General features: G+C 46.3%; 1 protein-coding gene across 7 annotated transcripts in view; it reads left to right on the top strand.

Annotated features, from left to right (window-relative positions):
* The window catches only part of FLNB (filamin B), a 139821-nt gene that overhangs the window by 96995 nt on the left and 18977 nt on the right, over positions 1-23849 (top strand). For 2 of the 7 annotated variants that reach the window (NM_001191460.3, XM_059879824.1), the window contains exons 24-39: positions 818-978; positions 4398-4565; positions 5559-5651; positions 6380-6503; positions 7615-7771; positions 8820-9009; positions 11229-11476; positions 14431-14502; positions 15250-15352; positions 16054-16194; positions 19320-19448; positions 20170-20343; positions 21083-21241; positions 21536-21739; positions 22638-22790; positions 22892-23014. In NM_001191460.3, the coding sequence (NP_001178389.1) occupies positions 818-978; positions 4398-4565; positions 5559-5651; positions 6380-6503; positions 7615-7771; positions 8820-9009; positions 11229-11476; positions 14431-14502; positions 15250-15352; positions 16054-16194; positions 19320-19448; positions 20170-20343; positions 21083-21241; positions 21536-21739; positions 22638-22790; positions 22892-23014 (2399 nt within the window). The remainder of the gene's footprint in view (positions 1-817; positions 979-4397; positions 4566-5558; positions 5652-6379; positions 6504-7614; positions 7772-8819; positions 9010-11228; positions 11477-14430; positions 14503-15249; positions 15353-16053; positions 16195-19319; positions 19449-20169; positions 20344-21082; positions 21242-21535; positions 21740-22637; positions 22791-22891; positions 23015-23849) is intronic. The other 5 variants (XM_005222904.5, XM_005222907.5, XM_005222906.5 and 2 more) reach the window with 5 other exon arrangements.

Here is a 23849-nt window from a genome sequence, read left to right as displayed (position 1 = left end):
GAATTTTCTCTTTGTTTTGGGGTATAGCTGATTAACAATGTTGTGTTAGTTTTACGTGAACAGTGAAGGGACTTAGCCATACGTATATATGAACCTTCTCTCCCAAACCTCCTCCTATCCAGGCTTCCATATTACACTGAACAGAGTTCCGTGTGCTATACAATAGGTCCTTGTTGGGTTTCCATTTTAAATGTAGCAGTGTGTACGTGATCTTCCCAAACTACCCCTTCCCCCAAGCAACCATAAGTTCGTTTTATAAGTCTCTGAGTCTCTTTCTGTTTTGTAAGTAAGTTCTTACTTATGATTTCCCAACTTTTGAGAGGCTTTTTATTTCATGATTTGTGAGACATCTTCCTCTGTAGAGACTTATTACAGAGGAAGACCAGGTATGCTTTTAAAAGTACCAAAAAGCTGTTGATAATGGTCATAAAACTGCTGAGAAAAGCAGGCCTAGATGGAAGCTCATTAACTTGATAATTCAGAAATGTAGAGCCAATGTCATAGTTAAGTGAAATATTAGAAGTATTCCTATTAAAACTGGTCACAAGTCACATACCTGAATTGTCCTTTCATTTCCAGCCAGTACAGTTAGATAAGATAAACAAATGAAGGGTAAGCGTTGAAAAGGAGGGGTTAAAGCTGTTTTTATTTGTATTACACTGTTGAGAAATTCATATTACACTGTGAGAGGTATCACAGAAGTTGAGTCCAGTTGGCTAGGTTGGATAGTTTATAGAGGGATTTACATGAATTTTGGCAGTAAGCAGACTGGCATGAACCACTAGGACAACTTGGCCTTATTTCTCACACTTCGCAGAGGGGCAGGAATTGGGGGTCTCGGCATAACTGTGGAGGGACCGTCCGAGTCAAAGATAAACTGCAGAGACAACAAAGATGGCAGCTGCAGTGCAGAGTACGTTCCCTTTGCTCCGGGAGATTACGACGTGAATATCACATACGGAGGTGCCCACATTCCTGGTAAGCTGTCCTTCTGAGGGGAACCCAAAGGAGAACTGAGTTTTGCATGAAAGCAGGTTTGATTTAGCTTATCTCTCTGAGTAGGAAAAAATGTCTGATATTTAAAGTAGCTGCAAAGGGAGAATTTTCCTTCGGGCTGCATTTCCAAGAATATTTCAATTCCCAAGAGGATCAGTAATAGGGCAAAAAACATTGGCTTAGAGTTTTGACTGTGAAAATTCAGTTTTGACTGAACAGCATGGTTGTTCACATGTTGAAGGACCTAGATCTTAAAGAAAAGCTGATTCTTCACAAAGTTAAAAATTTCCAGTTTATTTTGTGGTTAGTTCTTACTCATCTTATACACATCTTATTTTCTTTCTTCCATTGACAGTCCTGGTAGCTAATAAAGACGCACAAACTCAAATTTTTATATGTAAATTTCTATTTAATGATGTAATATGGACACTTACTGTGAAAAATAGGAATAATTTAATAATAATTTCCTGTTCATTACATGGTATTTCTGTATTTCATATTGTGACAACCAAAAATGTCTCCAGATGTTGTCATAACATCTGTTGTGTCATAACATGTTGTGCTAGGGGACAACGTCACCTGTAGTTGAGAACCACTGCTATAGATGATTCAGACATTTAAAAAAATGACTTATATAGTGAAGAGCTCTCTAACTTTCATGCTCCGGCCAAGGAATCTTCATAGATTCTAGTTCTGTTTATTGAATGAAGTGGTTGCCACCCAGCACCCATCCAGAAAGTAGATGAGTGCGCATGGTGCCGGACACAAGACTGTGGACTCCAGGGTTGCTCTTGGTCAGCTTATCTCGGGTCACTCTAGAGGTAAAGAACCCACCTGTCAATGCAGGAGAAATTAGAGATGCAGATTCAGTCCCTGGGCCGGGAAGATCCTGTGGAAGAGGGCCTAGCAACCCACTCCAGTATTCTTGCCTGGAGAATCCCACGGACAGAGGAACCTGGTGGGCTACCATCCATAGTGTTGCAAAGAGTTGGACACTACTGAGCAACTTAGCACACCTTGTCTCAGGTGTGGTGAGAGCAGGAGAAACCTTGGGTGGGTCATTTGTTCTGAAGGCCATAAGCCAGGACGAGACTGCAAGGAGGGGGCAGGGTGAGGGCCCTACCTTTGGATTTCTGGAATGACTTCCAGGAAGGTGGGATGTCCCCTGACTGCTTGCCGGTTATCATATACAAACATGCACACACACCCATAATCACTCCTCCTTTTGCATATTGATTGGGAAATATTGACATTCAACTCAAATTCATTCTACTCAGATGTTTGTTGAAGCCTTCAATTCAGTCGCTCAGTTGTGCCTGACTCTTTGCAAAACCCTAGGGCCTGAAGCATGCCAAGCTTCCCTATCCGTCACCAACCCCAGAGCTTGCTCAAACTCATGTCCATTGAGTTGGTGATGCCATTGTTGAAGCCTTAATTCATTTAAAATGACATTTCTCCTCAAACTTGTCCTTACAGCTCTTTCAATATAGAGTTTTTAATTTCTATAATCACTTGCCAAAGAGAATTCAGCCACGGACAAGACAAAGCTCCTGCCGTTTGTGAGCTTCTTGTCTAGTATTTACAAAGGCAGCCAGGCTCAAGACAATACAGAGCCAAGGGGACCTTTTGGAGCTTTGCAAGTGTGCAGTTCTTGGGATGGGAAAGTAGAGCTTTGAGAATGGGTGGATGGCTGTCACCAGGGGGATGACCTGGTGACTCCTACAGGGAGACAGCAGTGGGGATGAGCATCTCTTGGTTTTGATGGCAACAAAACTATTTTGACTTTATTGAGAAGGTCTTCTGGATGCCTTCAGCTTTGGAATTCCCCGTGCAGAATCAGGTGAGAGGTTGGGCCCCTGTGGCTGACTCATGAGCTAGATTTAAATGGCCGAGTTGGAGCATAACAACAGCAAGAGTCCCGATTGGAATTTTCTCATCAGATGTAGATGGTGCCTCTTTTTTTTTATTTACATTTTTCAGGCTTTGTTGCCTCCCAGAACCAAATGCCAACTTCTAGACCCTAGAATTTTCCCAGACAGAATCATTCAGTAAAGCATTGGTTGGTTGTCTTAGTGTCAGGCTTCACAGTGAAGAGAATGCAGAGTTTCTGCCATGAAACATTCAACACCCTGGTTCTAATTTATTTTCCTAGGAATTCTGGTTGGTTAAATATTAGCATGGTTTTTCCTGGTGTGACACAAACAAGGTATCTGTCTTACCCACAGTGGCATATTGGTTTCCTCTGGTGGGCCAGCTGTGGTCTGTTGGTGGTGACTGTTTCAACCACCAGATTGACTGGAATGAGTGCATCAGGAAGAAAGACTGTTGTGATTGATTGGTCATGTCTGCCTGGATCACAGAGCAGGAGAGTGGCATAGATTGCTTGATAGCTACCACTCTAGATCTTAAGTTACCTTGTTGGTTCTTGGCTACTCTCCTGCTAAGTTCAGACCACTTCCATGGGAGGCTAACTTCGTGATTGGCTTTAAAGTTTGTTCATTGCCATTGCATTGAATGCCTCAGCTGTATTTAAAATAAAACTCCTTTTTGTTTCCAGCATGGAGCATGGTGCTTGCCTTTGCCAGGGTCAGCTGTTTACTTCACTTAGCCGAAAAACCAGATGCCACTGAAGCCTGGCTGTTATTGGGGGGAAAAAAAAAAAGCCAGAGCCTTGGTTCTTTGTATGGTCTTTGTTATTTACCACCCTTGATTCTATAAAGTACAAATGTTGTGTGGTGCAAAGCAGAGAAGCCTCAACTTACATGGCAGTTAACATCATTAACTTTGCCAGGTGTCTCGAGGAGCCTGAGGTCTCCTGTAAGAGGTGAATGTCGCTCCTTGGTGATGGACTTGACAGCCTGAGGTGTGGTCCTGGGGACACTGCAGCTCCTGTCTCTGGCTGACCTCTGGAGAGGTCTTTCTTGGTCTTCCTTGATAGAGGAATCCCTAAAGGGTTCTGGCCCAGCTCTTATTTCTGTATTTAGTGTTTCGCTCAAATCTCAACCTCCCTGCCTTTTGCAAGTTTCAATAGTCTTTTTTTTTTTTAATTATTTCTCTTATTTGCCCACACCCGAGCAACTGAACTGAGCTGACCTTAGTTGTGGCACAAGCCCAGATTCATTACCTTCAGAGTCTACTGACACCTTGTACACAGCCCCAGTCTGTGTTACATGTGATGGTGTAGTGACTGGTTTACCTAAATCTTAGAGTGCTGTTCAGTACTATGGGCCTAGCACCTGGCACCATGTCTGCACACAGTAGGTACACATGGATGCACACAGCAAGGCAGAAGGAGCTGACACAGTGAGAGCCTAAGTGGGGCAGCAGGGCGGTTCTGGGTGCACACAAGCTCTCCAGTCACTAAGGAGGTTGTACTTAGAATCCCGTGACCTCTTTTCTAGGCAGCCCCTTCAGGGTTCCTGTGAAGGATGTTGTGGACCCCAGCAAGGTCAAGATCGTTGGCCCTGGGCTGGGCTCCGGTGTCCGAGCTCGCGTCTTGCAGTCCTTCACGGTGGACAGCAGCAAGGCTGGCCTGGCCCCTCTGGAAGTGAGGGTCATGGGTCCACGAGGTAGGTACACACCCTTCCTTCCTGCCAATGCTCTCCTGCCCAGGACAGGGACAGCCTGATCCAGAGCAGGCTGTTTGCTTATGAGTTTAGTCATGAACTTAAATTTCTTAAATTACTCTATTGCTCTGTTTATAGCTAAACAGTGGAAGTTCATGCTTAAAAAGTAGGCAGGTCTGTTATTTTTCTAGCAGCCTATCTTTCCCCTCCTTTAATAATGTAACCCTAAATGTCTTGTTAAAATTTTATGTGTATATTTTTTCTGAAGTAGTGACATGAAGCAAGCACTATTTGGGCTCTCTCATATGAAATGATCAGAACTGTGTGTTTTGGCGTTTGTGGGACTCTCTTCAGGCTGCCTTGGTGCTCACGTAGGATCACACTCCAGATTTCTGGAAAGGACCAACACTTAGTCCACGTGGCACACCGCCTTGTCGTTGTCCCAGCTCCCAAGAGAGAGGTCTCTTAGGGAATGGGCTTCCTTGGCAGTCTGACCTGCCCTTTTGCAGCCTGGAAAGCAATTTGGGTTGGGTGTGGCCAGCAGGCCCTTTTGGGACAAATGCGGATGTGTGTTGAAATTTACCTTTTTTGGTAGGTGATCGCACGTCCTCTCCCAGCATATAAAAATGTGCTGTTCTCTGCCTCATCTCTTGAGTTATCTGGATTTTCCCTCAATGATGTGTTCTTGGTTTCACAGAAGTGGTGAATAAGGGCTTCCTACTTTGAAGAGGAACTTTCTCCTTAATGGGGTTCAGCATGAGGTTATGCCCTTTGAAGCTCAGTGCAGAAGTGGTTTTGGGGAAATGAAGTCATAGGGCTGGAATTTGATTCCACTGACTTGCTGAGCTTCAAGACCTCTGCACATGCGTGTGTGTGTTGGGGGTGGGGTGTGCATGAGAGAGAGTGAGGAAGAAGAAGAAAGAAAGAGTGAAAAGCTCTATTTAGACATCTACCTCTATTACAGAGGACACCGAAATAACAGCCTTTTAATTTTAGCTGATCAGACGATTTCCTGGTCAAGGCGCAGCCCCTTGAAAGCCATTTCAGGGTTCTTTAAGCGTGACCGGAAGGGTGACTTTATGGAGACAGGTTTGCATTTTCCCACTGGCTGCTGCTCTGATGTATGGGACCTGAATGCCTCTTGCTGCCCTTGCCTCTGAAACTGCCTTGGGCCTGCCTCATCTGCATCATGAGTATGGCATGCTTTGATTAGGCTCCCCTTCAGTTGACCATTTCTTGACTCTTGATTAGAACTGGGATCTAGAATCTATCAACCTAATGCATGCCTTGACTATGATTTAATGTACTCTCACTTGCCCTGCATGCTACACCCAACATGCTGGCGCCATAGTGGTTTTTGCTCAAAGGTGGATACAAGTCTTGACTGGCCGGCCCATTGGTTACCTTTTGCGGTTCGGAGTTCTGGATTCTTTGGCCTTCTTTCGGCTGTAGACTGAAATTGCCACATCCCAAGCATGCCTAACCAGCTTGAAAGGATAGCATGTCTGCAGCATGCACCCTCCAGCAACAAGTGCAGGCAGTCTCCTTAATTATACTCTCGGTCTGACTGAGTGTACTTGAGCCAACAAAAAGCTAAAGGTGTCTCTTAGGTTCATGGTTGCATTTGTGCAACCATGAATTGGCCATCCTGTCTCCTGTGATTTCTTAGACCTCTGATTATGGCCTGCTTGCCTGTGTGTTACTCATCGGTGGAAACCCATAGCTCTCAGGGATGAATGTAATGGTTTTTGAACTCAGCCCAGGGCAGAGTGAAGGGCAGGCCAGGCAGTTCCATCAGTCCTCTCGTCTGTTTTTAGGCCTGGTGGAGCCAGTGAACGTGGTGGACAATGGCGATGGCACACACACAGTGACCTACACCCCATCCCAGGAGGGCCCTTACATGGTCTCTGTTAAGTACGCGGACGAAGAGATCCCGCGTAGGTAAGCTCCTGACCCTTAGAGAAGGGGTCCAAGTCAATTTCAAAACCTCCTGTCTCATGATTAGCTCTGCTCTGGTGGCCTACCCATCTGTTTATCTACCCATGTATCTATCCATCTAGCTATCCTATCCATTCATCTATCCGTGTACCCATCTATCTATCCATCCATCATCCACCCATCCGTGTATCCATCTGTGTATCTATCCATATATCCATCTACCCATCCATTTGTCTATCCATGTATCCATCTATCCACACATCCATCTATCCAAGTATCCATCCATCCAGTCAGCATCGCTAAAAATCTGCATGCCCTACACAAGCGTTAAAAATACACTAGCCTTGTGTCTCCTTCTCTCTTGGTGCTCCCTTACATTTGTTCCTTTCAGCCACCTTTAACGTAAAGATGAAATTAAGAAGTGCATTAGTTCATTAAAGTCTTCTTTCTGGTGACTGTGCAACTTGTTTTCTAATCAGGGCAAAGATTTTTTTACTTTTTTACTAGGTGAGAATTTGGTTGACAATAGCATTCTCAAGAGATGTTGTTCATATTAATACAAAGCATGTTATATAAGTTCTTTATCTCTCAGAACAGTCTACAAAGAATTTTTTTTAGCATAGTTAAAATTTGAAGTTTCACCTATACTCCTAATATATATATTTTACATAAAGCTCTAGCTCTGTGGAAATGTATAAATCATAAGTTACATTTGTAGTATTATTAATGCTTGATTAATAGGTTTTGAATCATCTAAAACACACTAAAATATATAAGAGGACGGGATAATATTGAAAGCATCAGTTTTAATATTTTTTCTTTCCATTTTGGTGACCATTGTGTTAGCAAAACAAAAGTGGGTTATATGTGTTTAACCCCATGTTTCCCAAAATATTATGGATATTAGTTGGTGTCCCATGGAATTCAGTAAGGGAAAGCTGATTTGCTATATGATGGTTACATGGTTGTAAATTTCTCTGGATTTAAGGCTCTTGAGTCCTAAATGCTGTAGAAATCCTGCCGCTCGATCCCAGTCTTTTTGTGTGAGAGAGGTCAGATGTAGCTGGACTGAAGTGTGTCTATACTGACTTGGGATGTGCATGTGTCTGTCAAGTCCCTTTAAGGTCAAGGTCCTTCCCACATACGATGCCAGCAAAGTGACCGCCAGTGGTCCTGGCCTCAGTACCTACGGTGTGCCTGCCAGCCTGCCTGTGGAGTTTGCCATCGATGCCAGAGATGCTGGGGAAGGCCTGCTTGCTGTTCAGATAACGGTAATTTTGAGTGATTTTTCTGGAGCCAGACTGCGTTAGTAAGATCTCATTTCTCAGTCAGGGATAAGAATCAGATTTTAACAACCAATTCCCGATCTCACGAAAATGTTTGTCAGATTTCCCCACTGGAGAGTCAGTAATTGTGCAGGGAACAAACATGCTCGCCTGAGAAATCTAAGGGGTTTAACTCCAGGCACCACTTTTGCTCCCTAGTATTTTGTATTTGTATTTGTATTTTGCTCCCTAGTATAACTGCTTCTACATTTTAAATTTTTGAATGTTTAAAATTGCTCTTTGGATTAGTTAGGACTAAGTTCTGCTGTATATCACAGTAAACCCCTAAATAAAAGTGGCTAAACACATTCATAGTTCTCTCTTGTTAGAGAGGTTTGGAGGCCAGGTAAAGTCCCTGTGTGCTGCGTGACTTAGGAAGGAAGTAGGCTCCACCTCTCTGCTCCTCTGTTCTAGCATGTGGCTTCTGTCCCTGAGTTCTCCTCATGAACCTTGAGGCTGCTGGTGTGCTGGCCATCCAACCCACTTGGCAAGCAAGAAGGAGGAAGAGAGGCAGAAGGGACCTTCCAACTCAATCAGCTCTCTTAAGCAGCCCAATTAGAAGTCCCTCCTAAGACTTTCACCTTCTTCTTGTGTACTGGAAGTTTGTCACGAGTCATGGCTGTACCTTGTGGCCAAGGATACTAGGAAGTGGCATCTCATGTTCTGGGAACAGCACACCTAGCTAAGAATTAGGGTCCCGTTAGTAAAGAGAGAAGGGGGAGTGAAGGTGATGGTGTGCATGCAGGAGCCTCTGCCCCCTTGTCTCCCTACATTTCAGTGGATTTGGAGATAGAACTATTTGTTCCTTTGACAGAAAAGTCACTAAAATTATTCATGTCCATCACAGTGTTAAAAGATCTGTGACCCTCTGCTTCCCACCACTCCCAAAATGGATTAAACCAGAAATTCTTTCCCCACATTAATTAATGTGTCAAGGTTTTTCTTGAATGGTTAGATGACAACATCCTAAATAGCATTTCTCTGTGATCCACAGGACCAAGAGGGGAAACCCAAAAGAGCCATTGTCCACGATAATAAAGATGGCACATATGCCGTCACTTACATCCCGGACAAGACTGGACGGTATATGATTGGGGTCACCTACGGTGGGGATGACATCCCATTGTCTCCCTACCGCATCCGGGCCACACAGACGGGTGATGCCAGCAAGTGCCTGGCCACGGGTGAGTGCAGCTCAAGGACTTGGCCATCACAAAGCCAGCGCATGGCATCTCATCCCTGTGTGATCAGGGCAAGATGCTCAGCTATTCTCAGCCTCAGTCAGACTTAGATGGAAGGCCTTTCTGGAAAACATTTAAGTTCATGAAGTTTTTCCAAGGATCAGAGACTTTCATAGGGCTATTACAGAGGGATCAGATGAGGTCATACTTGAGAAGTGGTTAGCACAGTGCCTGGCACGTAGAAACTATTATAATTACTTTCAAAGTGGGTGATTTGTTGAGATTTCAACTGTCATGGCAGCTCTCATAAAAAATATCAAATGTACGCCTTTCATGAGTAGATGGTTTAGTTTTAGAGATTTACTCAAGAGCATTTCAAGCCAGCACTAGAGAAACCCATTAGAGAACCTAGGTTTTTCCTCAGTACTCAGGACTAGTTAATATAACTAGTTTATAACTGTTTGAGTGTCTTGGGAATTTTCTAGGAATATTTGAGCATCATAGTTCCTTCCGTTTCTAAGACACAACCATTTGAATATCATAGACAACTCTGATGCTGCTTCAAGCAGATTTCAAACCATGAATCCTTTCTCTGAAAGGAAACAGATTTGCTTCTCTTTAAATAAAACTTTAACAGAGGTCCACCCTGGATGTTTCCTGTTTCTCTCATCTTATTCTGAATGGAGAAATGCTTTTGGCTTTTAGGTTATAAAAGCCAAACCTTTGGCAAGGTTATAAATTGTTCATATTGGCTCAGCACCCACCACAAAATTGAGAAATTCTCTAACACTGGCTAGTCTGCCCCCTGTTAGGTCTGTGCTGTTCCAGGGACAGCTGGATTGTGTTTTGGTAATCTGTTGTTGTTGCTCAGTCGCTAAGTTGTGTCCGACTCTTTTCAACCCCATGGACTGCAGACGCCAGGCTTCTCTGACCTTCACTATCTCCTGGAGTTTGCTCAGATTCATGTGCACTGAGTCGGTGATACCATCCAACCGTCTCATCCTCTGTCACCCCCTTCTCTTCTTTCCCTCAGTCTTTCCCAGCATCAGGATCTTTTCCATTGAGTTGGCCCTTCGCATCAGGTGGCCAAAGTATTGGAGCTTCAACTTTAGCATCAGTCCTTCCAATGAATATTCAGGATTGATTTCCCCTTAGGATTGCCTTGCTTGATCTTCTTGCTGTTTAAGGGACTCCCAAGAGGTAGGGACTTCCTCCTGGCTTTCCAGGCTCTTCTGCTTCTCCCAGCTGAGGCAGGAGACTGTTCAGCCTGGGGTCTCATTTGGCCCCTCCTCTTAGTCTGTCATTCAGGGCCAGACTGTCATCTTCCCTCTACTGCTCACTGTCTCAGTATGCTCTTATCACTCCCTGCTGCTTCCACACACTTTGGTTTCTTTCTCCAGCGTGCTTCTTGCACTCCCTGATCTGTGGATCATCAGTAAAGGGGTGCCATAGATGAGGGGAGGCAGACACTGGTCATCATTTGGAGGCAAAGGTTGTGAGTCTTCCTTAGCCTAGAGTGCCCATCCTTCAGAATGCCCTTTCTCAAGAATGCCTCTGTCAGTGGGGCAACCCTGGGATGTATCTTTAAACTTTCACCTAGGAGGCTTCTCTGAAGAACAGCCATTGACTGCTTTTTGTTGTTGCACCACGCCGCTCTTGGGGTCTTAGTTCCCCAAACAGGGATGGAACCCACGTCCTGGGCAGTGAACGTGAGGAATCCTAACCACTGGACTGCTAGGGGATTCCTGGTTATTATATTATTATTTTGTGTGTGACTTAGTCCTCCCTCGGTGTTTCCACTGCAGACTGAACTGTCATTCTTTGTGTCCACCTGCCTCCATCGGCCCAGTTAGATTTTGAGCATCTAGAGAGCTGAGACTGTGGTGTGCTCCCCTTTGTATGTATCTGGCACTTAAATGCCCAGTATGTGTTTGCTGATGAAAGTCAACCTTCATGCCCATACCCTGGAATGCCAGCAAAGCAGGTTTAGCATACTCAGAACTCACAGATGTTCCTTATTTAGTTAATAAGTGATGGATAGAATGCTCTCTGGAGAAGCATCTTCTCTCTAGGGCATTTCTGGGTCATCCCTCTGCACAGCAGCAGCTGAGGGTCTGACGTTCGTTCAAAGATACAACAAAGGTGTGCGGTTTGTTCTTGGGCCTCTACGGCAGATGTCTGTGGTTTAAACTCCCATACTTTCCTCTTAAACTTTTCTCCAGGGCCTGGAATCGCCTCTACTGTGAAAACCGGCGAGGAAGTGGGCTTTGTGGTCGATGCCAAGACCGCCGGGAAGGGCAAAGTGACTTGCACAGTTTTGACCCCAGACGGCACCGAGGCTGAGGCCGATGTCATCGAGAATGAGGACGGCACCTATGACATCTTCTACACAGCTGCCAAGCCGGGCACCTACGTCATCTATGTGCGCTTTGGTGGCGTCGACATTCCCAACAGTCCCTTCACTGTCATGGTAAGGAAACTCCCTTCTCTAGAGCATGCAGTTGTTAGCACAGACAGTAACAGCTGCTGATTGTTAAACCCCAACTGAGACTTCCTGGGCCAGTTTTTTTTTTTCTGTTAAAAAAATCTCCTTAAGCAATCAGGACCTTGCAATAATCTCTAGAGACCCAGGGACACTTTGTCTCTAAGTGGTTTTAAGGAATCATATTGTCAATCAAAGTATCCATCATGCTACTGGGTCTTAGGCCATGTTGTGGCCTAAGCCCAGTTCAGAAAAATTACACTTTGACCCAAAAAATGTCCATAAGTAAAACATTACAGTTTTTCCTTCTGCTGGTTCTTCCTCCTCCCTTCTCCCCTGGAGGAGAGAGGCTCCCATGCTCTTGATATTAGAGACTTGTCTCTCATGTCCGAGGACTCAAAGTACCTCCAGTTGTGTTTTGGAAAGATTCAGAACTTTGATGATGAGAGGGAAATAGCTTGTCTTTTGAAGCTGGGAACATCTGCAATAAAAGGAAGGCATTATGCAAATCCTCTGGGCCAGAGAATGGCTAGACCCTTTAATTTTCAAGTCTCAGTGACATTTAGATCTTCCTTTGATTACCTAGGTTCTTACACCAGGAAAGGGGGTTAGAAACCTTAGGAGCAGTCCTTCATTTCACCCCTAAAACGAAGCATTGTTGGCCCTGTTACAAATGCCACATAGGAGCAGGGAGCAGACTGAAGTCTGCTGAACTCAGACTGCCTGCTCGGCACTGTCGCTGAGCACTGTCCTCACTGACGTCCTTTGATGTAACAGGAGCAGACCACAAGGTTCACAGACCTCGGTGGTCTGGCCCTGTGCATGGCCTGCAAAGCTCCTTCTAATGATTTGACTTTACACAGCAACAGAGAAGGGTGTGAAGACCATCGCAGCAGAAGGTCACGTCTGTCTCCCACTCTATACACAGCTGTACCTTTATTCTTTTCCATAGATGTTTGCTTATCTGTAAACATTGTGCCCGAGACCTGGAGCCCTTTTATGTCTCAAGGATGGAGATTCTTGTCAGCGTTTGACACTGTTGACTTGGGAGTGTTTTTCTCCTTCAGGAGAGAAAGAGATGCAGCTAGAGAGTTTATGTCCTAATTTACAGAGAAGTCCCAGTTGTAGCTTTAAGGATCTGTTTTAGCCCACAGGAGTCTTTTCTGGTTGGTTAGATTGGGCAGAGGTTGCCATCCTACTGGAGTAATGTGCTGGGGATTAGAGACCACATTTAGAGGGTGGGAATGAGAAAATCTGGAAGAGAACACCAAGGACCATTCTAGCAGATGAGTCAGAAACCTGAAGTGGGGGCCGCCAAACTCTTTAGGAATGAATGTCTCTTCAGCCCTGGGATGCATACAAAGCAAGACTGCTTTGTGTAAATGCTCCCCTCCTCGCCCAGCGACTGCCAAAGGCAGAAGGGGGTGACACTCAGGGCACAGATTTAGGTCTTCATTCTTTGAACTTGCTCCAGCCTTTCCTGGCTGGGGTGACTTTTTGTTAATTGGCCTCTTGTGGGTAGTTTCCCTGCCTCCCCCTATAGGCCTGGGGCCAAAGGGACATGAACATCCAGTACTTCCTTTGTAGCCAATGTGTGCGGGAGTCCCAGCAGGCTGGTTCATTTACATACATCACATGGGTGCGCACAGCAAGGCATGGGTTTTGCAGCTTCTCTGCCTGTTGCCACTGAGGAGTCATTGATCAAAGGCTATAGCATAGCCATTGAAAGATCTTACTGGCTGAGGTGTCCTGGACTCACCTCCAATCTGAGATGGTCCGGGAATTGGGGAATAGGGCTGTTTCAAATGTTGAAGTTTACCAAGCTGCCTTTGTAAGTGAAGCACCTTTCTGAAATGCCAGAATTCACAGGAAAGACCAAACTTGGGCACAGAAGTTTTCCTCCATAGAGGAGGATTTCTAGTTCTTATATTTTTATTTATGTTTTGGCTGTACCGTGTGGCATGTGGTCTTCGTTCCCTGACCAGAGATGGAACCTGTGGCCCATGCAGTGGAAGCATAGAGTCTTAATCACTGGACCACCAGGGAGGTATCGACGCATACCAAGTAACAAGAGACCCCTTTCCTAATCTCATGCTGCAGGGGTGGCCAGTGTTAGGTTTTTTTTTTTAAAACTTGTACAAGAAACATATCAGTTTCGGGATTTTCCTGGCGGTCCAGAGGTTAAGACTTCATCCTTCCAATGCAGGGGCCACAGGTTCAACCCCTGGTCAGGGAACTAAGATCCCACATGCCATGTGGCATGGCTAAATTAACACCACCACCAAGAATACGTCAGGGACTTCCCTGATGATCCAGTAGTTAAGATGCTGTGCTTCCAATGCAGGGGCTATGGGTTTGAACTCTGGCCAAGGTACTAAGATCCCACATGCTGCATGGCCAAATAAATAATTTTTAAAAATAAATGGCAAAATATTAAAAACAACACATCAGGTTACACCGTGCACATTGCTTTGCATTTTGCTTCCTTCACTCAATGTGCTGTAAATGCCCTTCTATATTAATTGATCAGACTTGATCACCTTTTCAGAGTGGCTACACTGGGGTCCGCTGTGCACACTTACATAATTTCCTTAACCAGCTCCCTTACAGAGGGACATGTGGGTTGTTTCAGCCTCTCCCAACAATGAATAGCACCAGTAAAATCCCTTGCATACATCACATACCTATGGACTCTCCCGCTAGTTCTGCTTCCTAGAAGCGGCGTCACGGGTCCAGGGGGCAGGTGGATATGAAATTTGAAGAGAGGAGGCCAGCTGGCTGGCCATAAAGGGAGGGAAGAATATGGGCTCCCGCTGCAGTGAGTGGGTCCCTGCTGGGCAGGATAGATGGGGGTGGAGGGGAGACCTTGGGTGGTAGAATCTACTGAGTAGTGATGTCCCTCCAGTGTGATTCCCAACTAACTTGCATTTGCCACTGACCAGGCCACAGATGGGGAAGTCGCAGCTGTGAAGGAAGTACCGGTAAATGCATGTCCCCCTGGATTCAGGCCCTGGGTACACTTTTGGTTTTTGTTTTTACGTTTTCCCTTTTCCACGTCTGTGTTTACTCACCCTTCATTTTAGAAAAGCTACAGCCTGCTTTTGGGGGACTGCTTAAGCCCTCTGGGTGTCCTGGTCATTGGTTTGTCCCCACTGATCAGCCCATCACCATGACCCCCGCTTTCTCTCTAATGAGACCCACCCGTGTCATCGTCTGCGCTCCACGAATCGCCCGCACCCATGTCTGTGATCACGCTCGGTGTAGTTGGTCTCCACATTTAAAGAGAAAGACGGACAGCTGTTCTCAGCCCCCCTGCTGACTCTCAAAGCCGCCACTTGCACATCTGGTTTCTGTTCAGGGAGAAAGCCACTGCTGCTCCTTTCTGCCACTTAAAATGCACCTTCTTTTCCAGGCCACCAGCAACTAAACCTTTCCAGGTGGAACCTCTTGGGACTCACAGACATTGCTGTCTCTCACTTTTCCACTTTCCTCATGGGCACTGCTGGGAATTTCACAACCAAACAGCCTAGGAATTTTTAGCAATTGGTCAGCATGACTCCTCCAATCCCTCAGGTGCTGTCCACTCTGGCCCCAGAGCCAGTTAGCAAAGCCCACAATGCATGGGCAGCCATATCCTTGAATCCTGGCTGGACGAGCTTGCAAAATTCCCAGTTGCTTTGACCTGCCCCCTGCAGCTTCCTCAGCCCACACTGGGGAGGTGTTGTCCACTTTACCCAGTGACCGCTGCTTCCTGTTTCTAGGTAACAGAAGAGGCCTATGTCCCAGTGAGCAACATGAACGGCCTGGGATTTAAGCCTTTCGACTTGGTCATTCCATTTGCAGTCAGGAAAGGAGAAATCACCGGTAAGCGCTATTGGGAAAGCCCTCTTGTCCTCACCGGCTCTCACTAGCTATCCATACGGTGCCCAGGGGCTGGTTCCACCTGTTCCCCAGACCTGGGTTCAGAACCCAGCATCCCTGGCTGTAGGGAGTCGGTCCATGAGCCCCTGAGATCACAGAATGTTCTGTGTGTTTCTGAAGAGCGGGTTCATTTATAACTTGCATGCTGAAGAAAGGGCCAGAAATTGTCTATAGGGGGAGAGCCACTGTGTTGATATCTCTCTCGATTGTCAGGTTCCTCTTCCCCGGCCTGTTCCTGCCTTTTCTTCCTCTTCCACTCTTCCAGATGTGACATTGTCCCTGATGTCTGCTGTGTAAGAGTTACTTTTCCTTGCCTTCTTTCATTGCCTGCTTCTCTCTGACTTGATGCTTTACTGATCTGATTGGTCTCGTGGTCTTCTCAAGTCCTGTTTAAGCTTCTGATGGCTGTCAGTTCAAAAGACGATTTGCTTGTGAGTTGCCTCCTGCATTTTGTAGAAACATAAGAGAACAGAATGAAGGCAGGTGTGTCTCTGCTTCCTGTTATGGAGCTTGGTGTTTTACGCAGCAGTAAGTGTTCTTGAGTCTGAGAACCTTTGTTGTGAAGGCCACCTGTGCCTCTGTGCTCGGCTCCTCCAGGGACAGTCTTTGGTGGGGTCACCGCCCTGTCTCCTGTGCTCCAACAGGAGAGGTCCACATGCCTTCCGGGAAGACGGCCAAGCCCGAGATTGTGGACAACAAGGACGGCACAGTCACTGTCAGATACGCCCCCACGGAGGTTGGCCTCCACGAGATGCACATCAAGTACATGGGCAGCCACATTCCTGGTGAGTCGGGTTCCGTGCCGCTGCCGCGCGGCCCCACAAAACTGCAGGAGTCAGGGCGGAAACACCCGGGAGGTTGTCTTCAGTCATTCAGTCAGATGCCGTGCGGTTCTTGGTGGCAGATTTGCAGATGCAGTGTGGGCCTCCCTGCAGAACCAAGCAGCCTGTGACCCCAGCAGATCCAGCTAACTGCCAGCAGGGACGATGTGGCTGAGTGTCCTGGGTCACAGTGCAGGCCCTTTGGTCTGGGATTGTCTGTCTTTGTCACTGTGCCTAGCATGGCCAAGGGATGAAGCAGGGAGAAAAAACGTGAGACTTGTCGAGGGACTTTCCAGCCTGGCCTGCAGAGCCTGAAGCAGCATCAGGGTTTGGGACAGGAGAAGAGGTTGTGAGAAGAGGATGTGTTGTTTTATTGTCACTCTGCCCTTGACAAGGAAAGCCAGCTCACATTTCACCTCCATCTGGTGGCACATGTGTGCTTGTGCTCAGCTGCGTCCGGATTTTTGTGACGTGTTGGACTGTAACCAACCAGGCTCCTCTGTCCGTGAGGATTTTCCAAGCAAGAATACTGGAGTGGTTAGCCATGCCCTCCTCCAGGAGATCTTCCCAACCCAGGGATGGAACCTCCTGCATCTCCTGCACTGCAGGCGGATTCTTTACCACTGAGCCACTGGGGAAGCCCAGCACAGTGTTACTTTCTTTTTCTTTAAATTGTTTAAATAGTTCTTTATTTTTTAGTGTAATATTTTAAGTATGTAACCTAGCCAGATAATTTAAAAATGATGTGGAGGAAGGTTTCTTTCCCACCCACATCCCCTATCTGCCCTCTCCTTGAACCCTATCATTACTGATTTTTTACGTTAGATTTCCAAATAAGTTTTAAGACCTTCGAGAGATGGGAATACAGATTTTTAATCCCCCTTTGTTTGTTTTGTAAACAGTAGCGTTCACTGCTCATTATTTCAACCTTACTCTTGTCATCTAATGTTATAACCTGGAGAGCTTTGTACGTCTGAATACAGTAGACTGTGTTCACAGTGTCTCACCGCTCAGATGGACATCACGTGTGCACTGTTTGTCCGTGAGACAGGGTTCTTCCCTGCCTTTTGCGACCACTGGTCCTGCTGCAGTGAATAGCCTTTCACATCCATCCTCTCACACCTACAGGGTGTATCTGAGAGTTTGGTTTTCAGGGGAGAAATCGCAGGATGCAATCACAGCCATCTGCTTGACAGGTCTCAGCAAAGCACCCTTCACCCAGCCTCCTCCTGTCCACACATCCACCCACCATGTCACAGAGCACCTGGTTTTCCACCAATTTGCCAGTGGAATATGCCATCAAATTTCTAGATCTTCGCCAAATGGATAGTTGGGAAACACTATTGCTTTGTTTGCATTTCTCCTATGAGTAACCTTGAGCAACTTTCTATATCGCTAAGTACTGTATCTGTTTCTTTTTCTTTGAACTAGACATTTGTATCCTTGGCTCAATTTTTCTGTTCAATTATTGACCTTTGTCATATCAGTTTCTGAGGGCAATTTAAATATTGGAGAGATTAGCCCTTTGTGATAGGAGTTGCAAATATTTCTCCCAATTTGATGTTTGATTTAGTTTATGTGTAAGGATAATATTTGTTCAAAGGAACAGTATATTTACCTGCTTCTATTTAAATATTCTAAAGATGCAGATACAGAAAAAGTGAAAAAATGTCTTTCTACCATATTCTTTCTGCTTCCACAACTGTCTCTCTATACCAACAAATACACATGCGATTTTGTCCTATTTTGGACTGGGATAATGGTATTAATATTACATAAGGATCTATTATAATGGGTATGTATTACTATATGGACTATAGCCCGCCAGGCTCCTCTGTCCATGAGATTCTCCAGGCAAGAATACTGGAGTGGATTGCCATGCCCTCCTCCAGGGGATCTTCCTGCCCCAGGAATCGAATCCAAGTCTCTTATGACTCCTGCATTGGCAGGCAGGTTCTTTACCACTAGCGCCATATTACTATATAGGGTGTTATTATATAGATATTATAGCAGGTATTAATACTATACATGGTATTACTATAATGAGATATGATATTAATATTATATAGCAATTATCCTATTTATTTTTGTCTTCTACTTTTACCAAGTATTTAATTAATCATAATTAGCCAAAGCATAAAAGAATAAAAATTTCCCATTTAAAAGTCTTTCCTTGGGACTTCCCTGGTAGCCCAGTGGCTAAGACGCCACACTCCCAGTGCAGGGGGTCCAGGTTTGATCCCTGGTCAGGGAACTAGATCCCACATGCCACAACTAAGGGTTTATATGCTTTGCAGCTAAGACCCAGTGCATCCAAATAAATAGATATTAAAAAATAAAATAAAATAAAAGTCTTTCCTTCTCCAGCATACCAAAAAAAGGACACAAGTTTTAGGAAGAATTGTTAAATTTTAATTTTTCCCCTTTTGCTAGTTCCCTACCTTGATCTGGTTAATATTAAAATACTAAAAAAACCCAGTCATCTTTCAACTTGGTGAACAAGTATTTTCATTGCAAGTGAAGTATGTCTTATAAAAGATTAAACAGTAGTAAAAACACCTTTTTCTCTTTTTAATGCAACACATGTGGATAATCTCTTGAGTTAGTATACATAGATCTCCCTCATTATTTTTAATGACCTACAAGTCCAGTGTTTATTTAACCAACCCCCCATCATTGGACTGTGGCATCTTGTCCTAATTTACATCTGACCACTTTGAAAATGGAAGTCCTTGTGCAGGGTTGGGGGTTGGAGTAGGTGGGCCAGAGGACCACAGTGAGATGGATTCCTGGGGCTGAACGCACAAATTTTGAAAGCCAGAAGCAAATGTCCTTCCCAAAGGCCCTCCCAGTCACGTTCCATGCAGTGGGGGTCATTCCCACCCTGTGGAGCTGTTCCCTCCAGCTCAGGACTGTTCGTCTCGTGTGATCACAGAAGGGTCCACAGTGAGGAGCCCCGCCTTGGTGTCCTAGGATGGAGCCCCGCAGTTTCCTCTTGCTTCTGCTCTGCTCAGGACATGCCTTCCCCTGCTGTTAGGTGAATCATCCTTCATGAGTTCCAACACTGTGTGTGTTCTTTGCAAACCCAGAGAGCCCCCTCCAGTTCTACGTGAACTACCCCAACAGTGGGAGCGTGTCTGCGTACGGCCCAGGCCTGGTGTACGGAGTGGCCAACAAAACCGCCACCTTCACCATCGTCACCGAAGACGCCGGAGAAGGTACTGTAGTTCTGGGCTATCGGAGAGTTTAGGGAATGCAATTCCACGGAAGCCTTTAAAAATAAGACTCCTGAATGGTAGCATCTATCTTGTCTTTTCTCTCATATGAATCTCTTATTAGAGCTCCTCTGTCTTTCACCCGAAACTGAAATTTTAAAGTCCTTTATGTTCTGATTAAAGTCACAGTCATACTATGAAGTGTTGTTTGTGACTCGCCTGAAATTTAAGTGTATTTCATTAGATACCATTTTTCTTTTTTTGTACCTATACATGTATCCCCAGGGCCACGTGAATGATGTAGCAGTTTATTCTAGATAAAGCTCTATGCCTGTGCCCTCTGTCACCACAGACATTTCTCATGTGTGGTTCCAATGGGATCTTCTTGGTGGCATCAGCCAACCAGCAGTGAGTCTGTGTGTGACACTGTCTCCTGTATGTGTGATTGGCCTGTGGGGTTCCATCCCTTCCTCGTCCCACACATCTGGAAGAACAGAACCTCTGGGTCACTTGCAGGAAGAATTCAGAGGGTGGAGTGTCCTCCCCGTGACACTTACACTGTGTGTCAATCACTTTATTCTGACCTACGTGCCTTGCCTGTGGCTTCCATGGCTTGTGTCTGTCTGTCTGTCCTGGCATCAGGGCTGTTCCAGATGAGTGATGATCCACTTTAAAACAAAGAAACCCTATCCCTGATGGTCTCTCCCTCTCCTCCCATTCACAGGTGGCCTGGACTTGGCTATCGAGGGACCCTCAAAGGCCGAAATCAGCTGTATTGACAACAAAGATGGGACGTGCACGGTGACTTACCTGCCCACCTTGCCGGGCGACTACAGCATCCTGGTCAAGTACAATGACAAACACATCCCTGGCAGCCCCTTCACAGCCAAGATCACAGGTAGAGTCGCCTGGCTTCCTGGAGGCTCTGCTCCGATAAGGACCTCTCCCCTCAGACCTGGAGCAGCAGGCTAGGCATAAGTCTGAGATTAAGTCTCACAGCAACTCCCTGGGAACAAACTAGGGGTGCAAGGCCAGCACTGGATGGGCTAAATTCCTCCTTCAGCTGGCAATCCCAGGAAAAGCAAGCGCACCATATTTCAGGCACTTATTTGTTCCAGTCTGACTTCAGGGTCCAAAAAAGAAGCCCTCAAAGAGAGGCATTCAAACAATATGTATTGCATGAGTGAATGAGCTCAAAGATGCCCATCAACGTCACTCCTAGATAGATTTTTGTCTCCCTTTTAATGATGGGGAAACTGAGGGTTGGAAAGACAGCGGCTCAGCTAGGTTCATGGGTATTCTGGGATTCAGGTGGAGATTATCTGACTCAGAGCTCTGCTCCTGACTCCCATTGTGCTGTGTGTTTGAATCCTGCTCTCAGTGGGATATAAACATGGTCTGTGTGGACCCAGGTCTCTAGTTCCTGCCAGCTACTAGTCTTCCCAGTAACCAGGCATAAGTAGCAATCATTCTTTCTTGGTTAGGTCTAATCATTGTCTGGGGCACTTTTTTTTTTTCCACTTAACTTTGCTTAACTAATTCTTGCCTATCCACCTGTAAATGGTGTGTGATATGAGGGCTCTGGAGAGTCAGGGTGACCATGTGTAACCGAGCTGTGTTGGGGTGGTGTTTCCCAGACGACAGCAGACGGTGCTCTCAGGTGAAGCTGGGCTCAGCCGCCGACTTCTTGCTTGACATCAGCGAGACTGACCTCAGCACCTTGACGGCCAGCATCAAGGCCCCGTCCGGTCGTGACGAGCCTTGTCTCCTGAAGAGGCTGCCCAACAATCACATCGGTGAGCCCAGGTTGCCATCTTGAGTGGGAGCTGGGGATTCCCACCATGTCGAGGATCCCAGCCATTGCATGGGAGATTGGTAGCATCCTGAAATATGATGTGATAAACCTGCTGGGTCACATGCATGGTCAGAATCCAAACACTTCCACCTTGGAATGTTGACAACCCTCTTGGACATTGCTAGAAAGTAAAGAAAGAAGTCCTGTTTCCATTCTTTCAAGCTTGTCTCCCTTCTGCTTCCTCCCCTTTACTTCACCCTCCCACCCACAAACCCCAATTTGTGCTCCGGTCCAGGCATCTCCTTCATTCCCCGGGAGGTGGGTGAACACCTGGTCAGCATCAAGAAGAACGGCAACCACGTGGCCAACAGCCCCGTATCCATCATGGTGGTCCAGTCGGAGATTGGGGATGCCCGCAGAGCCAAAGTCTATGGCCGTGGCCTGTCAGAAGGCCGGACTTTCGAGATGTCTGACTTCATTGTGGACACGAGAGATGCAGGTGTGTATGGGGGTGGACCCAGGGGAAGAGGCCCAGTCCTTTGGAACTGGCTTCTTTTGCTCAGATTGTTTTGCCTTTTTATCCTGCCAGCTTTCTTTTCTTTCTAAGCATCCTTCAAGCTATCGATCTTTAGACATGGTTATCATTGCAGCCCAGGGTTAGGCGTGAGCTGCTTCATTATCGATACTCCCACCATTGTTCTCAGCTTCCCAGGGTCTCCTTGCCTCATCCTAAGCTAAGAATGTTGGGCCAGCTGGCCCAAGGTCATGTTTAGCTGAGCAGGACTTTCAAGGAAATGAGGAGTTTCTTCCTGTTTGCTCTTGGATGGTCTGGATTAGCTTGGCGTGCTCCAAGCTACTCCACCTTCCAGAGTCATGATCTTCTGCCTTCGTGAGTGAAGGACTGCTTCACTGACTTCTGGACAAAGTCACATTCCCCAGGGAAGGAGCTGGAGAATTTCTGGTCCTGATAGGCTGATGTTCTCTGTTGATTCCTCAAGTTCTTAAAGCTTTAAATCTGCTGTCTTAGTGGGTCCCTGGCAGGACAGCCAAGGCATCTAGGAGCAGTTAGAAATGTCAAATTCTCAGGCCTGCAGCTGGTAATAAACCTCCAGGCAGTGCATGCCTTTCTTGGAGGCATAGGGGGAATGTATCTTCCCCAGGTGGTCGGTGGGATGTTAGTAGAGAGCCTTGAGAAAAAGGTATGGTCAAGGCCATATTCAGCCAGGTTATTTATTTCAGTGCAGAAACCTGTAGTTGACTCTTCTGCCCAGGGCTGTCCCACAGGGCCACTGTTACTGTCTTTTCTGTTGTCTGGAGCATTTGCAGGGGTGGAGGTCCTTTATGCTCCCCTTGGTGATGAGTTGCTGTCACAGCGGCCCCGGGCAACTGTGTTGCAGGTTACGGAGGCATCTCCTTGGCGGTGGAAGGCCCTAGCAAGGTGGACATCCAGACCGAGGACCTGGAGGACGGCACCTGCAAGGTCTCCTACTTCCCCACTGTGCCTGGGGTTTATATCGTCTCCACCAAGTTCGCTGACGAGCACGTGCCTGGTGCGTGTGGTCTCTCTGCTGTCCGTGTCCCTTGCTTGGTTTTCCGTAGACACTGTTTGTGGGCTCTGGGCTGCTCTCAAGGGCCCTCTCGGTTTTTGCAGGGAGCCCGTTCACCGTGAAAATCAGCGGGGAGGGAAGAGTCAAGGAGAGCATCACCCGTACCAGCCGAGCCCCGTCTGTGGCCACTGTTGGCAGCATCTGTGACCTGAACCTGAAAATCCCAGGTGAGCCTGAGGGGCTCGTGGGTCCAGGCAGTGGGCGCTACTGGAATCCAAGTCCGGGCTTGGCCCAGAAGGTACCGTCCGTGTCTGCTATGGGGGACTACTTTTTGAAAGTGAAAGTGAAATCGCTCAGTCGTGTCTGACTCTTTGTGACCCCGTGGACTGTAGCCTACCAGGCTCCTCCATCCATGGGATTTTTCAGGCAAAAATACTGGAGTCGGTTGCCATTTCCTACTTTTTGAATTTAATTTTATTTATTTACTTGTTTTCACAGAGGCCTATCCATGAAAAGTAAATCTATTTACTTATCCTTCTTCCAGGTGAAAATAGCTTTATCACATCCCATGGGGGAAAAATAGATAAGCTTTGAGAATTTACTGTCTGTTAGCTGGACTAACAGTGAGAGAAGTGACCCTACTGATATTCATATTTGCAAAGAGGTGTCAGCCCAGTGACATCTTTCTGATTCCCATTTGTCCCTTTCATTCTTAAAATTGGAATGAGGGCTGGGATGCGAGCCTGGGTGGGTGGCTGGGCCACAGCTAGCCCTTTGCCCAAATTAGCCAGTCAGCAGCCTTAGTCTGTCTGAAATGTGGCCCAGTTTCTTTCTATTAAGCAGTGACTGTGTAAGTCACTTGAGGCTCCTCTGGCATGCGGTGTGTAGAGTTGTAGATTTTATGAGGACAGAAAAACAGTCTTCAGATGAAGCTCACGTTGTGATGAACTTCTGGCTTCTAGATAAAACTCCAGTGTCTCGCATCTTTCCTAACTTGTCCCATGTCCATTTGCTCTGCCTTCGCAGCAATACTTGATGGTTTCTTCCTTTCTGGATGTCGGT

The sequence above is a fragment of the Bos taurus genome, chromosome 22, assembly GCF_002263795.3.
Source record: "Bos taurus isolate L1 Dominette 01449 registration number 42190680 breed Hereford chromosome 22, ARS-UCD2.0, whole genome shotgun sequence".
NCBI lineage: Eukaryota > Metazoa > Chordata > Mammalia > Artiodactyla > Bovidae > Bos > Bos taurus.
This window is presented reverse-complemented; position numbering and strand designations above follow the sequence as displayed.